We start from the raw sequence: 20,541 nt of genomic DNA on the forward strand, positions 1-20,541 counted from the left end.
ACGTATACCGCGTGTGTGTCATTGGAGCAGCAGTAAGCATGACAATCAAGCTAATCCTTGACAATCTAGACAACCAGGAAAGCTAAGAATAATCAGCTGAACCTTTGCTAACGCTACGTATATCCTGGCATAGCCGAGCTAAGCCACTGCAACATTTTTTTATGAAACACTGCAGTCGCGTCAAGATACACGTAGTGCTCTTCAAGTGTGCAGTAGTTAGAGCAATTCATCTAGAACATGTTGTTAAACTTACTGCAAATGCTTTCCACGTGGCTTCAAAAGATTTTGTGAAAGAGGTAGAACACCGCGCATTCTACATTTAGGAAGCTGCACGTGAGTTAGCCTCCATGGACCAGTTGTTGAGGAAAGACGAAGTCAGGTAGTATTGCTCTATTCACGGCATGATTTGGAAATTTACAGCAGAGATAGCTTCTTAGTGGGCTGGGTTTGGGGAACGGTTAGTTAGGATTGCTAAGATGTGCCTTCGCAAGTCATTGGAAAAGGCTTCTGTTCACCTACAGCACCTGAGCACTTTGCCGGCTGAAACGGAAACTTGTTAATTCCATACCCATAACTTTCATTTACTGTTCTCCTAAAGAGCCAGGCATTCTATCCCCGTCTCATTTTTTGTTAGGCAGCCGTCTTCTGTATAGTCACAAAACTTGAAATGAGTGGGGAGACACGGATACTGAGCTGTCTGTTTGTGAGTCCATAGGCAGCAAATAATGAAACAACTGTGGAAGAGATGGCTTCGTGAATATGCCCTGACACTGTAAATACGTTCACTCGAGAAAATCGTCACAAATGTATAACATAAATAATGGTGACGTTGTGATTATTCATGAGCACAACGCTACTGGAATGTTCTGGAAAACTGTTTGTAGTGAGCCACTGTACCCAAAGTTAAGATAGCATCTTTCGTGCACGTTAAGTTGAAATACCCAATGGCTCACAGCTGGCCCGACCTGTGCAGAAACTGTAGCCTTTAGAACTTGCCTACTCCGGCCCCGGAGTACGGTGAATATTAGAGGAAGAGGACGACAACGGGGACTAGCGCGTTCAGCGCAAGCTGCGCACTCGTGTGTCTGACTGTGCGTCCAGCCACATCAGACCTGCGCATCGGTATCATGGTGCCAGTGGTTGCTTTATCGAAAAGAAACAAGCGTCTTCAGAATGTGAAATTGTTCTTGTGAGAAGTGGCATTTGAATCAATACGATGTGCACTGTTTCAAATCTGAGGCACTTGAAGTTGGATTATTTCACCGCAAAACGTAGTCATCGCAAAAGCTCAATGCACGTTCAGTAAGTATGCTAGTGCTAGCTTCATTCAGGCGGGTAAAGACGGGAACCCAAGACCAGCAAGGTGAATGATGGCTCGGCTATTGGCTTGTGCGTATCTTCACATTAAAGCAGCGCATCGCCCATACATGAGGCGTCTACAATATTGTGCACATTAGGATTCAGCATTTATTTTTGTGGAGTTTTTTCCTAGAATGAACTGGAGTCAAGGCGCTATAAACAGCCACGAGGGACCTCCGCACTGGTGTCATGGTGCCAGTGGCTGCATTATCCAAAAGGAACAAGTTTCTTCAGAATGTGAAATCCTTCGTGTAAGATAACACCAGAAACATGCCAGGTGATGCTCGAAAGGAAAGTTTGGCTTCCCAGCTGATTTAGTTAAGGTTTTAGGGCCACTATGAATGCAACACACGCCTGTATTATTAAAACGACTCATTTCACTTGATTCTAATATTTTGGTATCATTCACCATACTCGACCAGCCCATATAAACCTGAGGTATCTTAGACCACATACTGCTTGTACCACTCTCGTATGAAGCTTGACAAGAAAACAGTTGGAAAAGAATCACTACATTGTCTCCAGCAGAGTCTGACCCACTATTTTCGCGGATAGTCACAGTCGTAGCAGTTGTGCGAAGGGATGTGAGCGAGCGAGTACTTTTATACGCACAAAGGCAATGCCAATGAAGCAATCCAAAATAACTGCATTACTACATTGCTACATAGGCAACCATGGGTCATACATAATTTTTCTTGTGGTATATGATAATGTATTCTACCTAAATACGAAAATATTCTGCAGGATGTCTTCTCTATGAAAACTGCACAACCTGATAAGATACATTTTGAAGCAAGAATAAATCGTATAAACTTGTGAAGAACCAAACGTTTAATCAAAAGCCGCACTGTCTAAACGCGAAATGTTGCTTAGCACGCTTACAGTAACCTCTGCATGGGCTGCCTGGTGACATAGTGAGGTGCTCTAGATTACATTAGGCACACGGGCTTTCGTAACATGCACTGGCAGTGGATATAAGCACACCTTGGATATAAGCATAAATATTGACCCTTCCAAAATCAATACCATCGCGACAAGATTGTTTATTCCCGACATTACGCGCGTGGTAGATCAGACAGGAAAACAACGCCTGTCAACATGGGACGAACGAAAGTAGTACCTTGTGTTTGTCGACCAAGTCAGCCAAATCTTCAGATTCTGGGGTCATCGGTGTCACGACAATCGTCGCTCCAAGACACACAGCATACATGTTGAAGTAAAAGCCGAATGCATGTGCCATGGACTCCAAGATTACGTATCGGTCTCCAGACTGTAGCAGATGAGAAGACCTGCGGAATTGTGATAGATATCATTTTCAGTGCCATTATACCAGCTTCATCATCTCGAGAGGAAGACCTCTACCAACGGGCTGCAGGTGCCCGTTAAGTCAGAAGCAGTCTTTCTCCTATGGCCCCAAAAATTCATGTTCCTGTCATACCAATTATTTCTGGCCATCGATGCCGTTTCCCTTCAATTTGCAGCCACTTCCTTCCTGTAATAATAATCCGGTTATCTGCTATAATGTTAGCGCGTGTTGTGCAAGTTCACCTCTTTTCATAAGTCTCAACTAGAATGTCAGGTACGCGTGCTTGCTCTTAAGTTCATAGAGCTGTATTCCTTACTAATAACGTCGTGCCTAGAATTTCAAACTCTAATATTTACCTGAACAATTAATCTGAAAAGAAAGGAAGCCGCCGCGTACAGTTCTGCTGCACCCACGCCTAGCAGCCTGTCCTAGTAGAAATACCGTAACCGCTCAATGGAGACCTTCCTACGTAACACTTACGGGCGGCTTTTAATTGTGAGATAAAATATGCGCTTGCCGGATGTAAAACACAACGCTAATTTTGAAATTTTGAAATATAACTGAGGAGGCGCAGAAAAAAGAGAGCGAACGCAGGGATGCTAATCAGATATGCGTTTGGTTGGGTACGCTATTCTGGCGGACGAAAAAGAGGGAACAGAAAGATGAGATAGCGAGAGGTGTGGGGGAAATATGAGGTGAGCTCGCGCTCAGTAATAACGGAAATCTTAAATTTCCAGCATACGCTTCAGGTCTTCAAAACGCCTCTAAACTAGAAAATTCCGATCTGCGCTTTACCAATGACCTGTCTTCAAATGTGACATCTGTTTGCAAAAAGCTCTGGGAGGCCTCCGGTTCATTTCGCGACAAAGGTTTTGTTTTAAAAATGCGCTATGATCATGTCTTTATTAATAAGATACGCTATCACTGGGAGTACGCGCCTAACTACAAATGTTAAACGATTTTTTACACTAGAGCTGCATTATAGCACAGCAGCAACATGGCTTTCACAGAGGTAAATCTGTGGAAACAGCTCTTACTGAAATCAAAGAAAGACTAATAACAGGTATTGAGAATAGGTTCTTTTCTATTGGCATCTTTTTAGATTTCAGGAAAGTGTTCGATTCTATCAAGCATGGCGTTCTTCTTCATAAATTTAACAAGTACGGTATACGCGCCAATGCACTTAAATTGAGTAGAAGTTACTTGCATAATCGCTATCAGTTTGTAAGCGTTGATGATAATTATTCCAGTTTAGAATGAATACAATACGGTGTTCCTCAGGGCTAAATCCTAGGCCCCCTCTTGTTTCTTCTCTATATAAATGACATTGTACTCATACCTGATACACCTGACTTTGTGCTATACGCTGGCGACACTAATGCATTTTTTCACGGTGGTAACATAAACAGTATTTACAGTCAGGCTTGGCTTCAACAGCTGCCGTTCTGGTTACTGAACAATCAGTTGGCTCTTAACACCGAGAAAACCAACTATAATCATTTCAGAGCTAATAATAAAGCAATCATCAGTAATTTAAAGCTCACTTTTAATGGCAAAAAATTAAGTCAAGCACCCACACATGAGTTCCTAGGCGTCCACTTCCATGAACATCTAAGTCGGACACAACATGTCCCCTATCTTCACGCTGATGTGTCCAGAACAATAGGTATGCTACATAGGTTACGTTTCATGCTACCATCATGGTTTAAACGACAGCTTTACTACTCTATAGTATTCTCGCATTTTCACTATTGTATTTTGGTCTCGGGAACCACCACTCAGGGTAATAATAATCACCTTCAAGTATTACAGAAGAAGTGTATTCGATTCATTGAAAATTTATCATGGCAACAACACTCAGTACCAGTTAAGTTTGTTCTTTGTCCTTGAAGTCGATGAAAGTCTCTTCAAGGTGTTTGTCGGCGTTGATGAAGCAGGAGGCAGGTTGGAGGTAACACAACTTGAGGATATATTGCAACGAAAATATTTACACAGTCAAATGCAGAGTTAGCAAAACAACACTGATGCAAAACACACAAGTAAACAGCGCCTTACTCTTCGACTTGTCTTAAGTTAGAGCCTAGGACAACTGTCACTACATACGACCAACCGAGTCTCACTGTTCTACCACTAAGTGGTTACGGCCCAGACTAGCGTTGCATCGTACGGAGTCTTACTGATCTATCAGGTTTAGTGATTACAGTCTAGACTGAGGAACAAGCACCTCGTCTCGATTGTTATAGGTGAAATAGACAAAGAAAAAGGGCGGTAGGACTGTTGGCCCATCCCACGGAAGCCGTTGCCAATGAGAGCTGAAAGTTTGTTAAGCCACAACCCAAAGGGATGGGCTTACAATTAAAAGTAAATGTATTGTAAAACAACCCTGTTTTCCTTCTTTCCGCAACTCTGTTTCCCTCTGCTATTTCCACGTGGTCAGTGACGGCCTCAGCAAACACGCCAGGCACGCACGATTTATTGCTCGGCCATCTCAAACCTCGGTGGCGTTTCTAGCCAGCAGGGGGCTCGGGGGCTGGTGTCACAACACTGCGTACCGCAGTCCCCTCCTCAAGGTTTTTCCGCATGGGAAAATAATGACCGTTGGCGGCATTCGGACCCGGTGTTTTTCAGACGACGTTCTTCGAACGCGATCCTCACATGCGCACTGCGCCTCTATGGAGCGCACTGCAAGCTGACACTCGACACCACGCGGGCTTTTCTCAGCGCTCAAAACAAGATACACGTGGTTGCCGCCCGGACGCGTAGGGGAGTGGACCCCCGCTCCGTACGCACAGCACATGGTCAACAATGCTAGGCCATAAACCTTGGCGCCGTCTCTAGCCCGCAGGGGACTCGGAGGCCGGCGCCACAACACCGCGTACAGCCGTTTCACTCGAGGTTTGTCCGCGTTGACCTATTATGACCATCGGCGGAATGCCAACCCAGTGTGCGCAAGACCGCGTTCTCCGAATCCGTTCTCGGCATCCGCACCGCGCACCCCCGGCGCGCGCCGCGGCTCGTCACCCGACACCACGCGGGCCGTTCGACCCCTCAAAAACAGAAACGGTTGCTGCCCGGAGGCGCTGGGGAGTGACCGCCTCCCTATTCATGAAACACGTGGGCAAGTTGCGGCACTGCAACAATATATACAAAACAATCATGCAGCCCTACACCGCCCATTCTGTATGTTCGATAGAAGCGCGGCCTAACACGTCCCCCCTAAAGAGTATACTGGGCTGATTTTTGCTCAGTGATACGATAAATCACTGCCGCGATTGCGTAATCGAACTTACTAACCCCACCATGGCCTAATTAGATGAACAACAAACCAACCCGCAAAATAACAAAGCAAGAAGAGAGGAAAGAGAAATACACAATACATGTCAGTAAACAATTAAGCACACGATTGCAGTTCCAAGCTATAAGAGCACTCTAGTGTCTCTGTGTCTTGGATCGGCACTCTCAAAGTCCACAATATACAGCGCCAGGTGAGCAGGAACATTCACGCCCATCCAGTTGGCATGGCACTATATTATTACGATGGCTTCCATGAGCCGTAGCTGATACGTCTGTGAAAAGCCAGTAGGGCCCAAACGGATCCGGAGTGCTGAGTGCCATGGACTCGCAGAGGGAAAGTTTCGGAACCTCAAATGCCGTCTGAGCTTCCTCCGAGCAACGTATCTGATTGGGTACCGCTTTCTCTGCTAACCACGTGATCCGGTTCTCCACCTCTGCACATCCTCGGCCGTGCTCGCGATAGTGGCCGCACAGTCCTAGCAGGCTGCGTAGTTTCCTTTTGGTGCACGGTGAAACCGGATTCTTAATTGCAGCTATTTTTTCTAGATCTGGTGCGTGCTTCCCTGAGCCGACAATATGCCCGAGGCGATGAATGTGGCCTCGTGCAACTTGACACTTTTCCGGACTGGCTTTCAGCTCAGCCTTTTCTAGGGTAGAGTTAGCTAGCTGCACCCTACTGAACTCATCTCTCCGGCTTACTGACTCATTTGATTGTTCTAACACATGGACAGGCTCGGCCGGTGCTCCACGGTATGGCACAGAGCTGTTGGCCTTCAACAACAGTTCCAAATCTTCATGGGTCAACAAACAATCCGTGCCCTCGATGAGCTCATTAGTCAACGCACAGAGTAGGTCGACGTTCTGAGGTTCCGCAGCCATATTCGGGCTATTTAACCTTACCGGCAACGTAGCCAGTTTTGCCTGGATAATTTTCCCAAAAGCAGACACCAATCTTACCGTGCCTGACGGCTCCACGAGACTTTTCGGAAGCAGATTCTCCCGTATAACAGTTATTTCACTCCCTGTATCCATAATCGCAACTGTGGATACATCTCCGCATGAGATATGAATTAACTGTACTTTAGTCATCCCTTCACAGTTGCGTCTCACGGCTTTTATATTTGCAGTAAGGATTCCATCAGGAATCTCACTTCCCTCAGGTATCTCACCTACCGTCTCGTGGGCAATCGCCACATTTTGTACCCTCTGCCTTGGCTCGATAGCCCTCTTTGATTGATTTATCTTATCGCTAGATTTCGGGCAATCCTTAGCGACGTGGCCCGAGCCGTGACACAAGTAACATTTGAGGGCGCCTTTCCCTACTCGGGGCGGCTCTTGCCCTATGTCTGCCGCTGACGGCTTTGAAGCGTACCCCTTGCCTTTTGCCTGTTCAAACGTTTGTAGTACTTTGGCGATCTCAGGTGGCTTAAGCCATCCCTCGCCTTCTCGTAGCCTCACGTACTCGAGACCCTCTATACCAAGGCCCGATTTTATACGATTTGCTACCATGAGTTCTGCCATCACCTCTACAGTGTCGGCCCCTCTCACTTGGAGGTAGTAAGAGAAATACGTCTTCACTCGCGACGCGAACTGTGACCACGTCTCCTCCTTACGCTTCACTGCTCTCTCAAACCTCTGCAGATACTCTGCCGGAGAAAGCTTCAGTTCCATCAACACTGCCTCTTTAACTGACTCGTAATCTGTACTTTCTTCCTGGCTGAGGTTACGCAGTAGGTAGCGGACGCGTTCAGTTAGCGCTGGCATGACCAGATGCACGCGACTCTCATACGGTACCCTGTACGTAGCAAAAAGTTTTTCTACTTCCTCAAACCATAATGGTACATCCGCGTCACACGGCAGGCGGAACCCTTTCAGCACTTTAGCGCATTGCTCGATGGAATCGAAACCCATCCGCCTCTGATCGCCCCGCTCAGACCCAGTGCTCGGCAACGAAACATTGAGACGTTCAGCACTCGTCCTTGTCTGCAACAGCCTTTCGTACTCAATCTGAAGTTGAAGCTTTTGAACCTCGAGCTCGAGCATTCTTGTATCATTTGGAATTTGCAAAGGCTGAGATACCTGCTGCGACAATTCCTGGCTCTGATTGGGTGCTCTCACTTCATTTGAGTTATCGGAATTTAGAATACCGACATTTGATAACTCCTGATTCCGATCCATTTCCGCCACAGTCACACCCTCAACTCCATTAGACTCCATTGTCTCTGCGCCCCCGCGTGTCCTCACCATGAGCTCTACACACCAACTGCCATGCCAACTTGAGAAAGACGCAAGAAATCCTGCTCACCCGTTGCTGAATGCACTGCCATTTCCGGATCTCCTCCACGGTGCCGGACTTGGCTGCTTTGGGGTCTTCTCGAAGGTGCGGGAGGTGGTCGTTAGATGACTTGATCCTCTCACCACTGGTCCAGCATTCGATGTTGTAGAGCTCGCCGATCCCTGTCGACTGCGCCAGTTAAGTTTGTTCTTTGTCCTTGAAGTCGATGAAAGTCTCTTCAAGGTGTTTATCGGCGTTGATGAAGCAGGAGGCAGGTTGGAGGTAACACAACTTGAGGATATATTGCAACGAAAATATTTACACAGTCAAATGCAGAGTTAGCAAAACAACACTGATGCAAAACACACAAGTAAACAGCGCCTTACTCTTCGACTTGTCTTAAGTTAGAGCCTAGGACAACTGTCACTACATACGACCAACCGAGTCTCACTGTTCTACCACTAAGTGGTTACGGCCCAGACTAGCGTTGCATCGTACGGAGTCTTACTGATCTATCAGGTTTAGTGATTACAGTCTAGACTGAGGAACAAGCACCTCGTCTCGATTGTTATAGGTGAAATAGACAAAGAAAAAGGGCGGTAGGACTGTTGGCCCATCCCACGGAAGCCGTTGCCAATGAGAGCTGAAAGTTTGTTAAGCCACAACCCAAAGGGATGGGCTTACAATTAAAAGTAAATGTATTGTAAAACAACCCTGTTTTCCTTCTTTCCGCAACTCCGTTTCCCTCTGCTATTTCCACGTGGTCAGTGACGGCCTCAGCAAACACGCCAGGCACGCACGATTTATTGCTCGGCCATCTCAAACCTCGGTGGCGTTTCTAGCCAGCAGGGGGCTCGGGGGCTGGTGTCACAACACTGCGTACCGCAGTCCCCTCCTCAAGGTTTTTCCGCATGGGAAAATAATGACCGTTGGCGGCATTCGGACCCGGTGTTTTTCAGACGACGTTCTTCGAACGCGATCCTCACATGCGCACTGCGCCTCTATGGAGCGCACTGCAAGCTGACACTCGACACCACGCGGGCTTTTCTCAGCGCTCAAAACAAGATACACGTGGTTGCCGCCCGGACGCGTAGGGGAGTGGACCCCCGCTCCGTACGCACAGCACATGGTCAACAATGCTAGGCCATAAACCTTGGCGCCGTCTCTAGCCCGCAGGGGACTCGGAGGCCGGCGCCACAACACCGCGTACAGCCGTTTCACTCGAGGTTTGTCCGCGTTGACCTATTATGACCATCGGCGGAATGCCAACCCAGTGTGCGCAAGACCGCGTTCTCCGAATCCGTTCTCGGCATCCGCACCGCGCACCCCCGGCGCGCGCCGCGGCTCGTCACCCGACACCACGCGGGCCGTTCGACCCCTCAAAAACAGAAACGGTTGCTGCCCGGAGGCGCTGGGGAGTGACCGCCTCCCTATTCATGAAACACGTGGGCAAGTTGCGGCACTGCAACAATATATACAAAACAATCATGCAGCCCTACACCGCCCATTCTGTATGTTCGATAGAAGCGCGGCCTAACAGTACCTTTCTTAAAAAAACGGTATCTTGACTATTTCTAATATTTTTCGCCAGCGCCTTGCGCTCAAGATTTTCCTCAATTTAAAGGCACCATATAAGTGACCCGAATCTAATCATGCACTTTGGCAGAATATTTATGCAAAGAAAAAAATTAGAACATGTTACGGGACGCAGTTGTTAGATTACCAGATACCAGGATTATTAAATTTCTACCCGGAACTAGTTGCTATCGCGCAACAATCAAAGTCCATTATTTATCAATTAAAACAAGAGTGAATGTCCTATTTGTGTGATTAGTCACATGTACCTAAATGTATGTAATTGAGAAAATGTATGAAAGTACCGAATTGTTTCCTGTTGCAATATTCTACCAAAGTGCCACATTGTCATTGCTTTGTTGCTCTGTAACATACACAATGTCTTTTAATTATTATTACCTAGAGCATTTTGAACTTAAAATGCCTGTCTCCATATGCTGGGCTTCCAGACCAAATCCCCCCGCCCCCCACTTTTTATTCGTGTCCTATAATGTATGCAGTATATACTTGCACATATTTTTCATGTACTACTACAAATTGGTATTTTTTTGCGACAGCGCTGATCGCTGTCTGCTGCACGTCGGAGAAACGAGGCCTTGGCAGGCACCAAATAGGCGCCTTTTGCCTCGTTGACTCTGGTAGGAAGGTTGTAGTTTTGTATTTTTGAATGTTTCCTGCCAAATTACGATTATTGTTATTTTATATTATAATTATTGTTATTATTATTATTACTATTATTAAAGGAATGGTGAAATTTTCCAGTAAATTTTTTCGCTTCTCATCTGTGCCTTCAGTTACCAACCGTGCCGATGTCAGCAGCCATACTGTATCACCATCATCGCATCTTTGAGCAGCTTCCACATTGCTTGAATAACTTCGTTTACTCAATGTTAATGCACAAAATATCGCAAATAAATTTCCTGCCATCTTGTCTCTTATTCACTAGTACTGTCCTCACGTTGTTGCCATCACGGAAACGTGGCTACACAGTGGGATTTTTGATTCGGAATTCACTCCACCGGACTATATCGCAATTCGGACGGACAGACAAAACAGCCAAATTGACGGCATCGCCCTTTTGCTTCTGTCAGACCTTAGGTTCTCCGTTTTTCCAGATCATCTAGATACGCAATCGGGCTGGTGCAAGCTTTACTTGGAAAAAATGCATTTTGTAATCAGCGCTTTCGATACCGTACTTCACTCAAAACTACTGCCTTTGACGAAGATAGGTCCTCCTATCGAAACGTTGGCCAGCCTTTCTGAGGCACCTTATCCCTGTTTATAATCCTTATTCCTCGTGTGCTACTCCATTAGTCAGCCATCTTTTTTTGATTTTGGATGTCCAAACTAAATGCCATTCTTACCAACCCCCAGTTAGTGAACTGGATAGAGAGTTTTTTTTTTGTCTCACCGCTCTTAATTCGTAAGCTTTAACTCGATCAATTCCTTGGTGGTTGACGTGTCATCAGGCGTTTCTCAAAGATTGGTCCTCGGTGATCTTCTTTTCTTAATATATAATAATAATTTACCATGTAAGATATCATCTAAAACCCGAATACATGCAGACGACTGCGTATTATATGACATCATTCCATCTCCATTTGATCATGTTCGCCTTAATGCCATGGTGTGAAACATGGCAAACCATTATTAACTTCCGTAAGACTGTCGTTATGTCCTTCTCTAATAAAGCTAGCCAGTTCTTTTTCAGTTACGAATCTAATGGTAATTTAATTAAACGCGTTTCTGAATATAAATATCTTGGTCTCACATTCACCACTAACCGGTCCTTGTCAAAGCAAATTGATTCCATTACGGCTAAAGCTCTATAAAAACTCGGTTATTTACGTCGTACGCTGCCTAATCCTCCGCGCGACACTGAATTACTGTTATATAAAACTTTTATTTGCCATATACTTGAGTATGGTAGTATCATCTGCAATCCATACAAGCAGTTCGAAATAGACAGAGTTGAGACCATCCAAAGGAAATCCATTAGAGTTACCTACCGACGTTATGACCACCAGTTCTCAACATCGTCAGTCATGCCTTCACTCAACCTAACATCTCTCGCCGAACAGCGACACGTTAATTTTTAAAAACTTTTTCTCGGCATTATTCACTCGTCTTGTCGCCTCTCCAGTAATGAATATCTTCGCGGCCTTTGATAAATTGTCTTCTACTAGCAGACAGCACGTTGTTAACATTACACCCTTTTTTGTGTGCACCAATGCTTTTAAGTATAGCTTTTTTCCTGAAACAATTGAAAGTTGGAATTCGCTACCAGTAACGAACCGTTCTATCCGATTAAGCGAATTCTTGTTTGTGCTCCCTCAACATTTCGCTTAACTTTCTTTCTTTGTTGCCTGTTGCATTTGTTGTTTGTATTATCCACTCCTGACATAGCCCCACTAGTCGCTGCCGTATGTGAAAGAAAAAAAAATATAAAAAATAAGTAAATAGAAAGATAAGACAGAGAGAGGAGTGGGGAAAGACGAGGTGAGCTCGCACCCACATGACGAGGGCCTGAGCAAGTCAAAGGCGTTCACATAGGCCAGGCGCCCTCAAGAAAGACAAAAGGCCTTCACAGCTGTGAGTGCCGACGACGAGCGATGAGGATGGTCTTCGTGTAGCACCTATACGGACAACGACCGATTTTCCAGTCGTCGCATTGCGATAGATAATGTTTGTCTTTCCGAGTGAAACTGATGAAAGTGGCACAATAAATTTTCGATGTTGCCTTCGCCGCCGCAGACATAGCAAGCAGAACTACATCCGGTATAGAAGCGATGTATCACGTCAGTAATTCCCGGGTGGAGGTCGCATTTGGAGCGAAGGGTTCAGTTCGTTTAACCTGGTACGCCTTATTGTTGTAGCCAAGAGGAAAGAACGACACACCTAGACGAGAAGTCACATAACCACACGTTTATTAATCTCAGACGTGCTTTAAATAAAGAGAAGCACGCGCTGCCAGATAAGCGACAACTCGCCGTTATAAAGAACACTCTCGATCTACTTTCACTAGGTGGCAGCCTCTACAAAATCTCGCGAATAGAGCAAGCGAAGTTCGCAGCAGCAGGTGGATTCACGCACCTCCCACTAATAGTATGCATGTGGGAAGTGTCTTGGCAACACGAACGCCCGTCTGCAACGCCTTCACTGATACTGGCACTTTCTGCGATGATGTTAGCAGGGGGACATCGCACTAGCTGGGTCCTGTTGCTGCGTACAGCACCAGCATCGGCTGGGGCTTGCACAGTCGCTTCGCGCTTGAGTTCTGTCAACGAGACGCCGTCTCCATAGAAAAGCTCCGGTAGACCGTGGACTCTGTGACGACTGTCGAAGACTCCTTTGACGTTTCCGGTATTGCTTTTTGAATCTCGGAAGGGTCTCTTGAACTGGCAGTTGGGGTGTCAGCTTTGTGGAACTAAGAGCAAGCTTGGTTCTTAGCCGAAGACCCATGAGTAGTTCCGCAGGGCTACACCCTTTCTTCAAAGGAGTCCACCTGCAAGCTAGAAGCGTCAGGTAGAGGTCGTCCGTCTTTGTCATGAAAGTCTTGATAATTTTTACCGCAGTCTTAGCAAGTCCATTACTCTGACAATAGTGAAGACTAGATGTATTGTGCTTGATGCCGTAGTCTTGAGCGAAGAGCGAAAGCTAAGTCGACGAAAACTGTCGGCCATTGTAGAAAACCACGTCCACAGGAATTCTGTGGCGTGCAAAAAACACTTGCAGTGTTTGACTGCAGCTGTGTACGTGAGCTTCTCCAGCCGAACCAGTTCAGGTGGCGCAAATAATAATTTGTAGCTATCAGCCACTACTGGCTCTTAAAGTGAAACAAGTCCATTCCAGTGCGTTGCCAGGGTCTTTTGCAAATTCGGAGCTTATCATTGGCATTTTCCTGTTAACTCTTGTTTCGACACATTGCTGACATTGCTTCACTATGTACGTGACGTCAGCTCCTATAGTAGGTCATCAGACATAACCTCTGGCTAGAGAAAGTATCTTTATGACAAAGTATCCTTCGTGTAAGAGTCATAGAACTTCCCTTTGGCAAGAGGCAGGGACAACTCGAGCAGCGTAGAGGTGCAATTTGTCTGTAATAAACAGGGTCTGTTTATTGAGATGCCTTTAACCACTAAAGGCGGTGCTCCTTTATGGGAATAGAGGTTTTCAAAGAGCACACAAAAGCTGCTACGTTTTTGTCGAGATCTTTCTCTTCCGTTTTTCGTAGAGGCTTTCATGTAAGAGTGTCTGCTCCCAGAAGGTCTCGGCCTGGAACGTATGGAATCTCGTACTGGTATCCAATCATTCTCATCTTTAGCATATGCAATCTGGGCGTCAGGTCGTCAAGGCTCTTCGAAGTGAAGATCGGAACCAACGGGTTATGATTCGTCTCCAACTTGAACAGGTTGCCGACTAGGTAATCACTGAACTTGTCACATGCCCCGAGTAAAGCAAGAGACTCTTTCCCGATTTGAACGTAACGCTTCTCGGCCTCTGAGAGTAAGCTTGAGGCATAAGCGATAACAGAAATTTACCATTCGTCTGCTTCTACCCGATTTTATGCCCTAAGTACAAAGGACGATGCATATCCAGTGACGATTGTATCCCTTCGTGGATCGGAAACTCCCAGTACAAAGCGAGACGAGAGCACCGACTTCCTTCTGTGAAAGACCCGCTCTTGTGGAGCATCCCAAGCAAACTCTGGCTTCTTTGAAAACAAAAGAGTAGGGGGTTGCAGAGCCTCAGAGACATTGGCAACGAATCTGGAGATGTATGTTGCCATTCCGAGAATTCCCTGCGGTTTGGTGCTGTTCCTTGGGCTCCCATTTTCAAAATCGCTTCGACCTTCCTTTCGTCGGATCGTATGCCTTCTTCGTCTAGCCAGTGTCGAAGGAACGTGAGGAGTTGGATATTAAACAAGCATTTGCTTTCGTTCATTGTCACTCTAGCCATGACGAGTACCTGAATCAGATTTCTGAATGTCTCATTGTGCTCATGCTCGTTGGAACCCCAGATAAGAATATCACCCTTGTAACAGCCAACCCTGTTGATGGCTTGTAAAATGCATGGCATCTGTTTCTGGAAGTGCTCAGGAGCGGACGCAATTCCAAACCGTAACCAGTTGAAGAAGAAGTGTCCAAAATATGCGATGAATGTGGCGAGCTTTTTAGAATCTTCACTAAGCGAGATTAGCGAAAATCCAGAGTTAGCGTCCCATTTATTTATTTATTTATTTATTTGTTTATTTACTCATTTATTTATATTTGAGTTATTTATCCATTTATTTATTTTATTTAGGCCCTGGGGCATTACAGGAATGAGTGGTAAATAACAATTGCTCACAGAGAAAGAGAGAAAAATATACAGTTATAATAAGTAAAGAAAACATGTTAACAAAAGGCTCTATGAAAGTCAGTCTGGAAGCTATTGGTGTGAGTGATGGCTGTGATGGAAGCGGAAAGGTGGTTCCATATTTTTCTAGTCTTCAGAATGAAAGATTAGCTTGATGTGTCCATCCTATCAGTCCAGCCTATTACCTATCAAGAAAGGGGTCAGGCAAGGAGACAATCTCTCCAATGCTATTCACTGCATGTTTAGAAGAAGTATTCAAGCTCTTAGGCTGGGAATGCTTCGGAGTGAGTATGAGCGGAGAATATCTCAGAAACCTTCAGTTTGCAGATGATTGTCCTATTCAGCAACAATGGGGACGAATTACAAAAAATTATTGAGGACCTTAACCGAGAAAGCGTAAGAGTGGGGTTGAAGATGAATATGCAGAAGACAAATATAATGTTCAATAGCCTGGCAAGAAAACAGGAATTCAGGATCGCCAGTCAGCCTCTAGAGTCTGTCAAGGGACACGTTTATGTGGTCAATTATCACAGGGCACCCGGATCATGAGAAGGAAATTTACAAAAGAATAAAATTGGGTTGGAGTGCATACGGCAGGCATTACAAATCCTGACTGGGAGATTAGTGCTGTCGTTGCAAAGAAAATTGTCCAATCATTGCATTCCACCACTGTTGTGCTAACATATTGGGCAGACACCTGGAGGTTAACAAAGAACCTCGAGAACAAGTTAAGAACCGCACAAAGAGCAATGGAAGAAAAATTTGAGGTCTAGCATTAAGAGACAGGAAGAGAGCGGTGTGGATCAGAGAATAATCTGGGATAGCTGATATTGTAGTTGACATTAAGAGAAAAAAATGAAGCTGGGCAGGCCATGCAATGCTTAGGATGGTTAACCGGTGAACCATTAGATTTACAGAATGGATACCAAGAGAAGAGAAGCGCAGTCGAGGACGGCAGAAAACTGGGTTGGGTAATGAAATTAGGAAATTTGCTAGTCCAAGGCAGGGGTAATTTGGAGATCGCAGGGCGAGGCCTTCATCCTGCAGTGGACATAAATATAGACGGATTATGATGACGATGATTATTAGTCCGGCAAGATGGTACACCAACTTTGTAGTTACGGTCTAAAAGGCGATGATACGTAGATGGGAGTGGAAAAAAAGAACGTCTATTATAATTGGATTATAATGACTATAATGGATGATAAATTTTGGAGAATACTTTAGCCCCATGAAGAAGTCCGAGTGTGCGCTCCACGGAAGGGATACGATGCTATTCTGTCAGAACGTGGTGGTTTAGTTCTGTGAAGTCCACGCAGATTCTCACGTCTCTGGAGGACCTTGGGACGACTACCATTGGCACACACCACTCAGTAAGCTCAAAAACAGCTGATATTACGCCAATTTTCAGCATTCTTTGTAGTTCGAACTTTTTCCTTTCGTACAAAGGAATTGGAATGCGACTCGGAGACCTCAAACTCGCCGCTTATTGAGTACTCACCTCAAAGTGGTAATACTGGATACAAACGTCTAGTGCGTAATCAGTATTTTCTTGGGAGTTGCCGTTGTGCCTGAAGTAAAAGAAATGGCAGCAGGCCACATTTCGGTTGCTCCATGTAGTGAATGTCTTGCGAGGTGCTCTCTTTCATAGCTTGAAGCTTGGAGACTGACTGGAATCCTGGAATATCGCTGCCTATGAGAAAGCACCTCTTGAGCTGCGGCAGTATTGTGAGGAGAGAAGGACACTTATTATTTCGCATACATGTTTAGGCACCGTCAAAAGTAGCTATGAGCCATAACTGGTGCTCGTGCAAATTAATGGCCACGTGCAAAGTCAGGCAATGCGTTTTGCAGTAGTAATAATGTCAATGAACCGTTTAAAAAATTGTATGTGAATGCTTAGCACAGGAACAGGAAACATCAACATCCGCTTTATTAGGAAGATCAACTAAATCTGGGTAATCTATTCTGGTCTGTGTAAGGAATCTCCTATTCAATAGTTAAAATGTTCTGAGCCCGTTTAAGAGCCATGCAACCACGAAGAACAATGTTTACCTCTTTACACACTCAGCCAACCGAACCACAATTTTTCGCCAGTTTAACATAAAAGTCGTAGAGAAAAATAGGTCAAAACTTGGTTCTTTTTTTCTCGTAATCATGCTTATACTAGAAATACGTGGCGAAAAGTCGAGCTTCCCACCTCACGAAATATAACTCTTAGTCACACTTGCAAACTGGCCTTGCAGAATCTTCGGTGCTTTCTGTATCTGCCTGTAAGATTATTATTTACGTTCAAAAAGTTATTTCGATCCGAACGAATATCCCAGCACGTTACCAACACTGCAAATTCCGTTAACTGCCTGTTCGGTGGAAGAGCTTACCACCGCCACATCTACGAGGTGCATTCAAGATGAAAAAGGCCGAGATCGTGACGGACTTATGCCCGTCGATACAAGAGAATTTCGAATAGAGGTACCGATTTACTGAATTGCAATCGACTCTCGCCGTCCAACTTTGTGATCGCCAGTAACCGTGCTTATTTTTAATTAGAGTAATGAGATTATTTCCAAGAGTTTCTCCTATGCCCTGAACGCTTCGCCACACATAGCAAAGCGATTTAATCTCTCATCTTAAGCATTTGCCAACTTTCCAATATGTTGTGATAGAGACCAGGTTTCCCTGTCATCTGACATTCTTGTCGACATCACGAATTCTTACTGGTTCCAAAGCTGTCTTAGTGTGTGCCTGAACTCAGAAAACATAAATTAGCAAAAAATCTATGAAAACGCGAAAAAGGTTATTGCTCTACGGGTGAAGTAACGTCTCTGTCATAGCCATTTTGCCTACAGGGTGAACTTGAGCCAATGTTGGGGGCAGTTCGCGCTTATTTACCTTGCGTCTCTTAGCGTTCATGTTCTTTTGTCCTGAACGTATGCATTGGAAACACTTACCACGACTGTCCTATCAAGGAACGTAAGCTTTCGACGGAACAGTCTGTAAGGGACCTCTGATACATGTAGGGAATTATGAGGCCACTGGTATTCGTACATAAAATCAAATACCGCATTTAAGCGGACGAATATATCGTGTTTAATGCGATATAAAGACACCCGAAAGAGGTTTTGCGCAATACCGCAACTCATGAGTGGAAAAATCTAATATCCGGCTTTATCGAGAAGTTCACCGTCCGGCGTTAGGACACCAAAGTTGATGGGAGTCTTTGGCGGGAGTCCAACCCTTGACCTTGCGTGAGACCAAAATTCAATGGCACCAAAATTGATGGTGCCACCATTGATGGTAGAACCCCCTACCATTGGCGGACGTCTAACCCACGACCTTTGATGTAAATTAAGCCGAAGTTTATAAAGGCACAGTTGATTAGGATAAATTAGTGCACTGGAACCTATGACCTTTGGTGGGATAAAACAAGTAATACCAAGTAAAATCGCATTCGCATGAGAATGTCACGTAAATAACTTAATGAATGTCCCGTGAGCGTGCAGGCTTTCGCTTTCACCCATTTTAGCGTATGATAAAGTGCTAAATCATGCTTAGGTCAGGGAGGTTAGTGCTCTACGGGTGAATTACCGTCTGTGTCATAGCGATTTCGCCTACAGGGTGTACTTGAGCTAATGTTTGGTGCAGTTTGCGCTTATATGTCTTGCGTCTCTTAGCATTCATGTGTCTTTTGTACTGAACGTACGCGTAGGGAACACAGCACACGTCTGTCCTGTGAACCAAGGTAAGGTTTCGACGGAACGGTCTGTAAGGGAGCTCTGATACAGGGAATTGTGAGGCCGGTGCTGTGCGAACGCAAAAGGAAATACCTGCTCTAAACAGACAAATCAAGCGTGTTGTATTCGATATAAGGACACTCGAAAAGTTCTTGCGCAATGCCACAGTTATTCATGACAGTGAAGAGCAATAGTTGCATCTCAGGTGATGGTAATGGCGGCTGTTTTAGACACGCGTTAACCAGGTAATGAATTAAAGAACTCACGGTTTGCCGGATATCCTCGAACTTCTCAGCGTTTCTTTTGTCAGTGAGAACATATTCAGCCTTGACATCCTTTACGTAAAAGAGCACTTCATCTGAAATATAAAATTGTACAAAGTAATGAATAGGCGTGATTTGCTTCACCAAATTTGTAAGAAATCCTTCATTTTATCTACAAATGCAAACCTTGAAAAATTCATCAGCAAATATTTAAACAAGGCGGTATTTTAGCTATGTATTGCAAATAACTTTTTGGCATCATATTAACGTCCACAGCCAGAAATACACGCAATATCTGATACCTCTACAGCATTTTCAACTTCTAGAACATTTGACGTTGTGCATGCAGCGAAAGCGCAACGATCAGTGATAAACTTGCATCAAACACCGATTCCGGTGCATATGTTTGTATGTCCTATGAATGTTTGTATGAACACGAAAACGCAACTAGGAGTGAAATTTGTTGATTCAAAAGTACTTGTCATATAAGATATTGACACGCGTACTTTTTCTTGTTTAGCCTTTGACCGATTTTCACTGGCTAACAAATGTAAAGCTTCATCGCTCGGCGCAAGACATGACTGCAACTATCGGCAATTTCTTGAATGTTATAGATGGTTCTATCCGTTGTTTGTTGTCACCGAACCTTGTGTAACCTGAGTCTACGCGCCACGCCAATCGTGTGGTACTTTCAGGAAGGCACGCAGCCACCAATGATTACGCTGGAACCTTCGACGTGTCATCTGTAAAAGCCGATGCGCTTGACCCACTGATCACATTTTCGATGGTCACAGGTTTTGCATGCCGTTGTTGTTGCGCACTGGGTATCATTTGTTTTTCTGGGCACAGGTTCACCCATTACAGGGTTACGTTTTATTTTTCAAAGTGTCTGTCTCTTCACCGTCACTACAGCGTGACAGTATGAGACGTGAACATGTGAGTGGAATTTTCTATTTTTGAGGCCTATGTGAAGGGTTCACACAAAGAATTTTTGTTAACATTCCTGACATGATTTGTTACAAGCAAAACAAATTTGCCAAATCTAATATATTTATTTCGCTAAGCTGTTTGCTGAAAATGGCCCACCGAGATTTAAAAAAAACGAACCTATGAATAATAAAACATTATCAATTAGGTTACAATTACCGCAAGGCATAAGGTTGAAACATGATTTTTACCATTGAATTTCCTTTCACAGGAGCAGCAGAAACGCATCACTATAAAATATATTTTGTGGCAAGAAATGCTTTATGTGATTAGGTTGTCATGTACTGTCACTTGGCAGTGGAATTCAGTGTAATGTTTATACGATTCTTACAGTTCAGTTACAAGCATTGAAACAAGCAATAAAAAAACCTGCGGAATCATATTTATTCT

At 44.8% G+C, this 20,541-nt stretch overlaps 1 protein-coding gene across 1 annotated transcript in view; it reads right to left on the reverse strand.

Moving 5' to 3' along the window:
* LOC125939844 (uncharacterized) overlaps window positions 1–20,541 on the reverse strand; it is a 71,717-nt gene that overhangs the window by 21,636 nt on the left and 29,540 nt on the right. The window contains exons 5-9 of the mRNA XM_049655323.1: window positions 19,168–19,259; window positions 16,739–16,882; window positions 8,265–8,423; window positions 7,154–8,059; window positions 6,637–7,123 (exon numbers count right to left, since the gene is read on the reverse strand). Of these exons, the coding sequence (XP_049511280.1) occupies window positions 6,637–7,123; window positions 7,154–8,059; window positions 8,265–8,423; window positions 16,739–16,882; window positions 19,168–19,259 (1,788 nt within the window). The remainder of the gene's footprint in view (window positions 1–6,636; window positions 7,124–7,153; window positions 8,060–8,264; window positions 8,424–16,738; window positions 16,883–19,167; window positions 19,260–20,541) is intronic.

The sequence above is a fragment of the Dermacentor silvarum genome, chromosome 9 (genome assembly GCF_013339745.2).
Source record: "Dermacentor silvarum isolate Dsil-2018 chromosome 9, BIME_Dsil_1.4, whole genome shotgun sequence".
NCBI classification, from domain to species: domain Eukaryota; kingdom Metazoa; phylum Arthropoda; class Arachnida; order Ixodida; family Ixodidae; genus Dermacentor; species Dermacentor silvarum.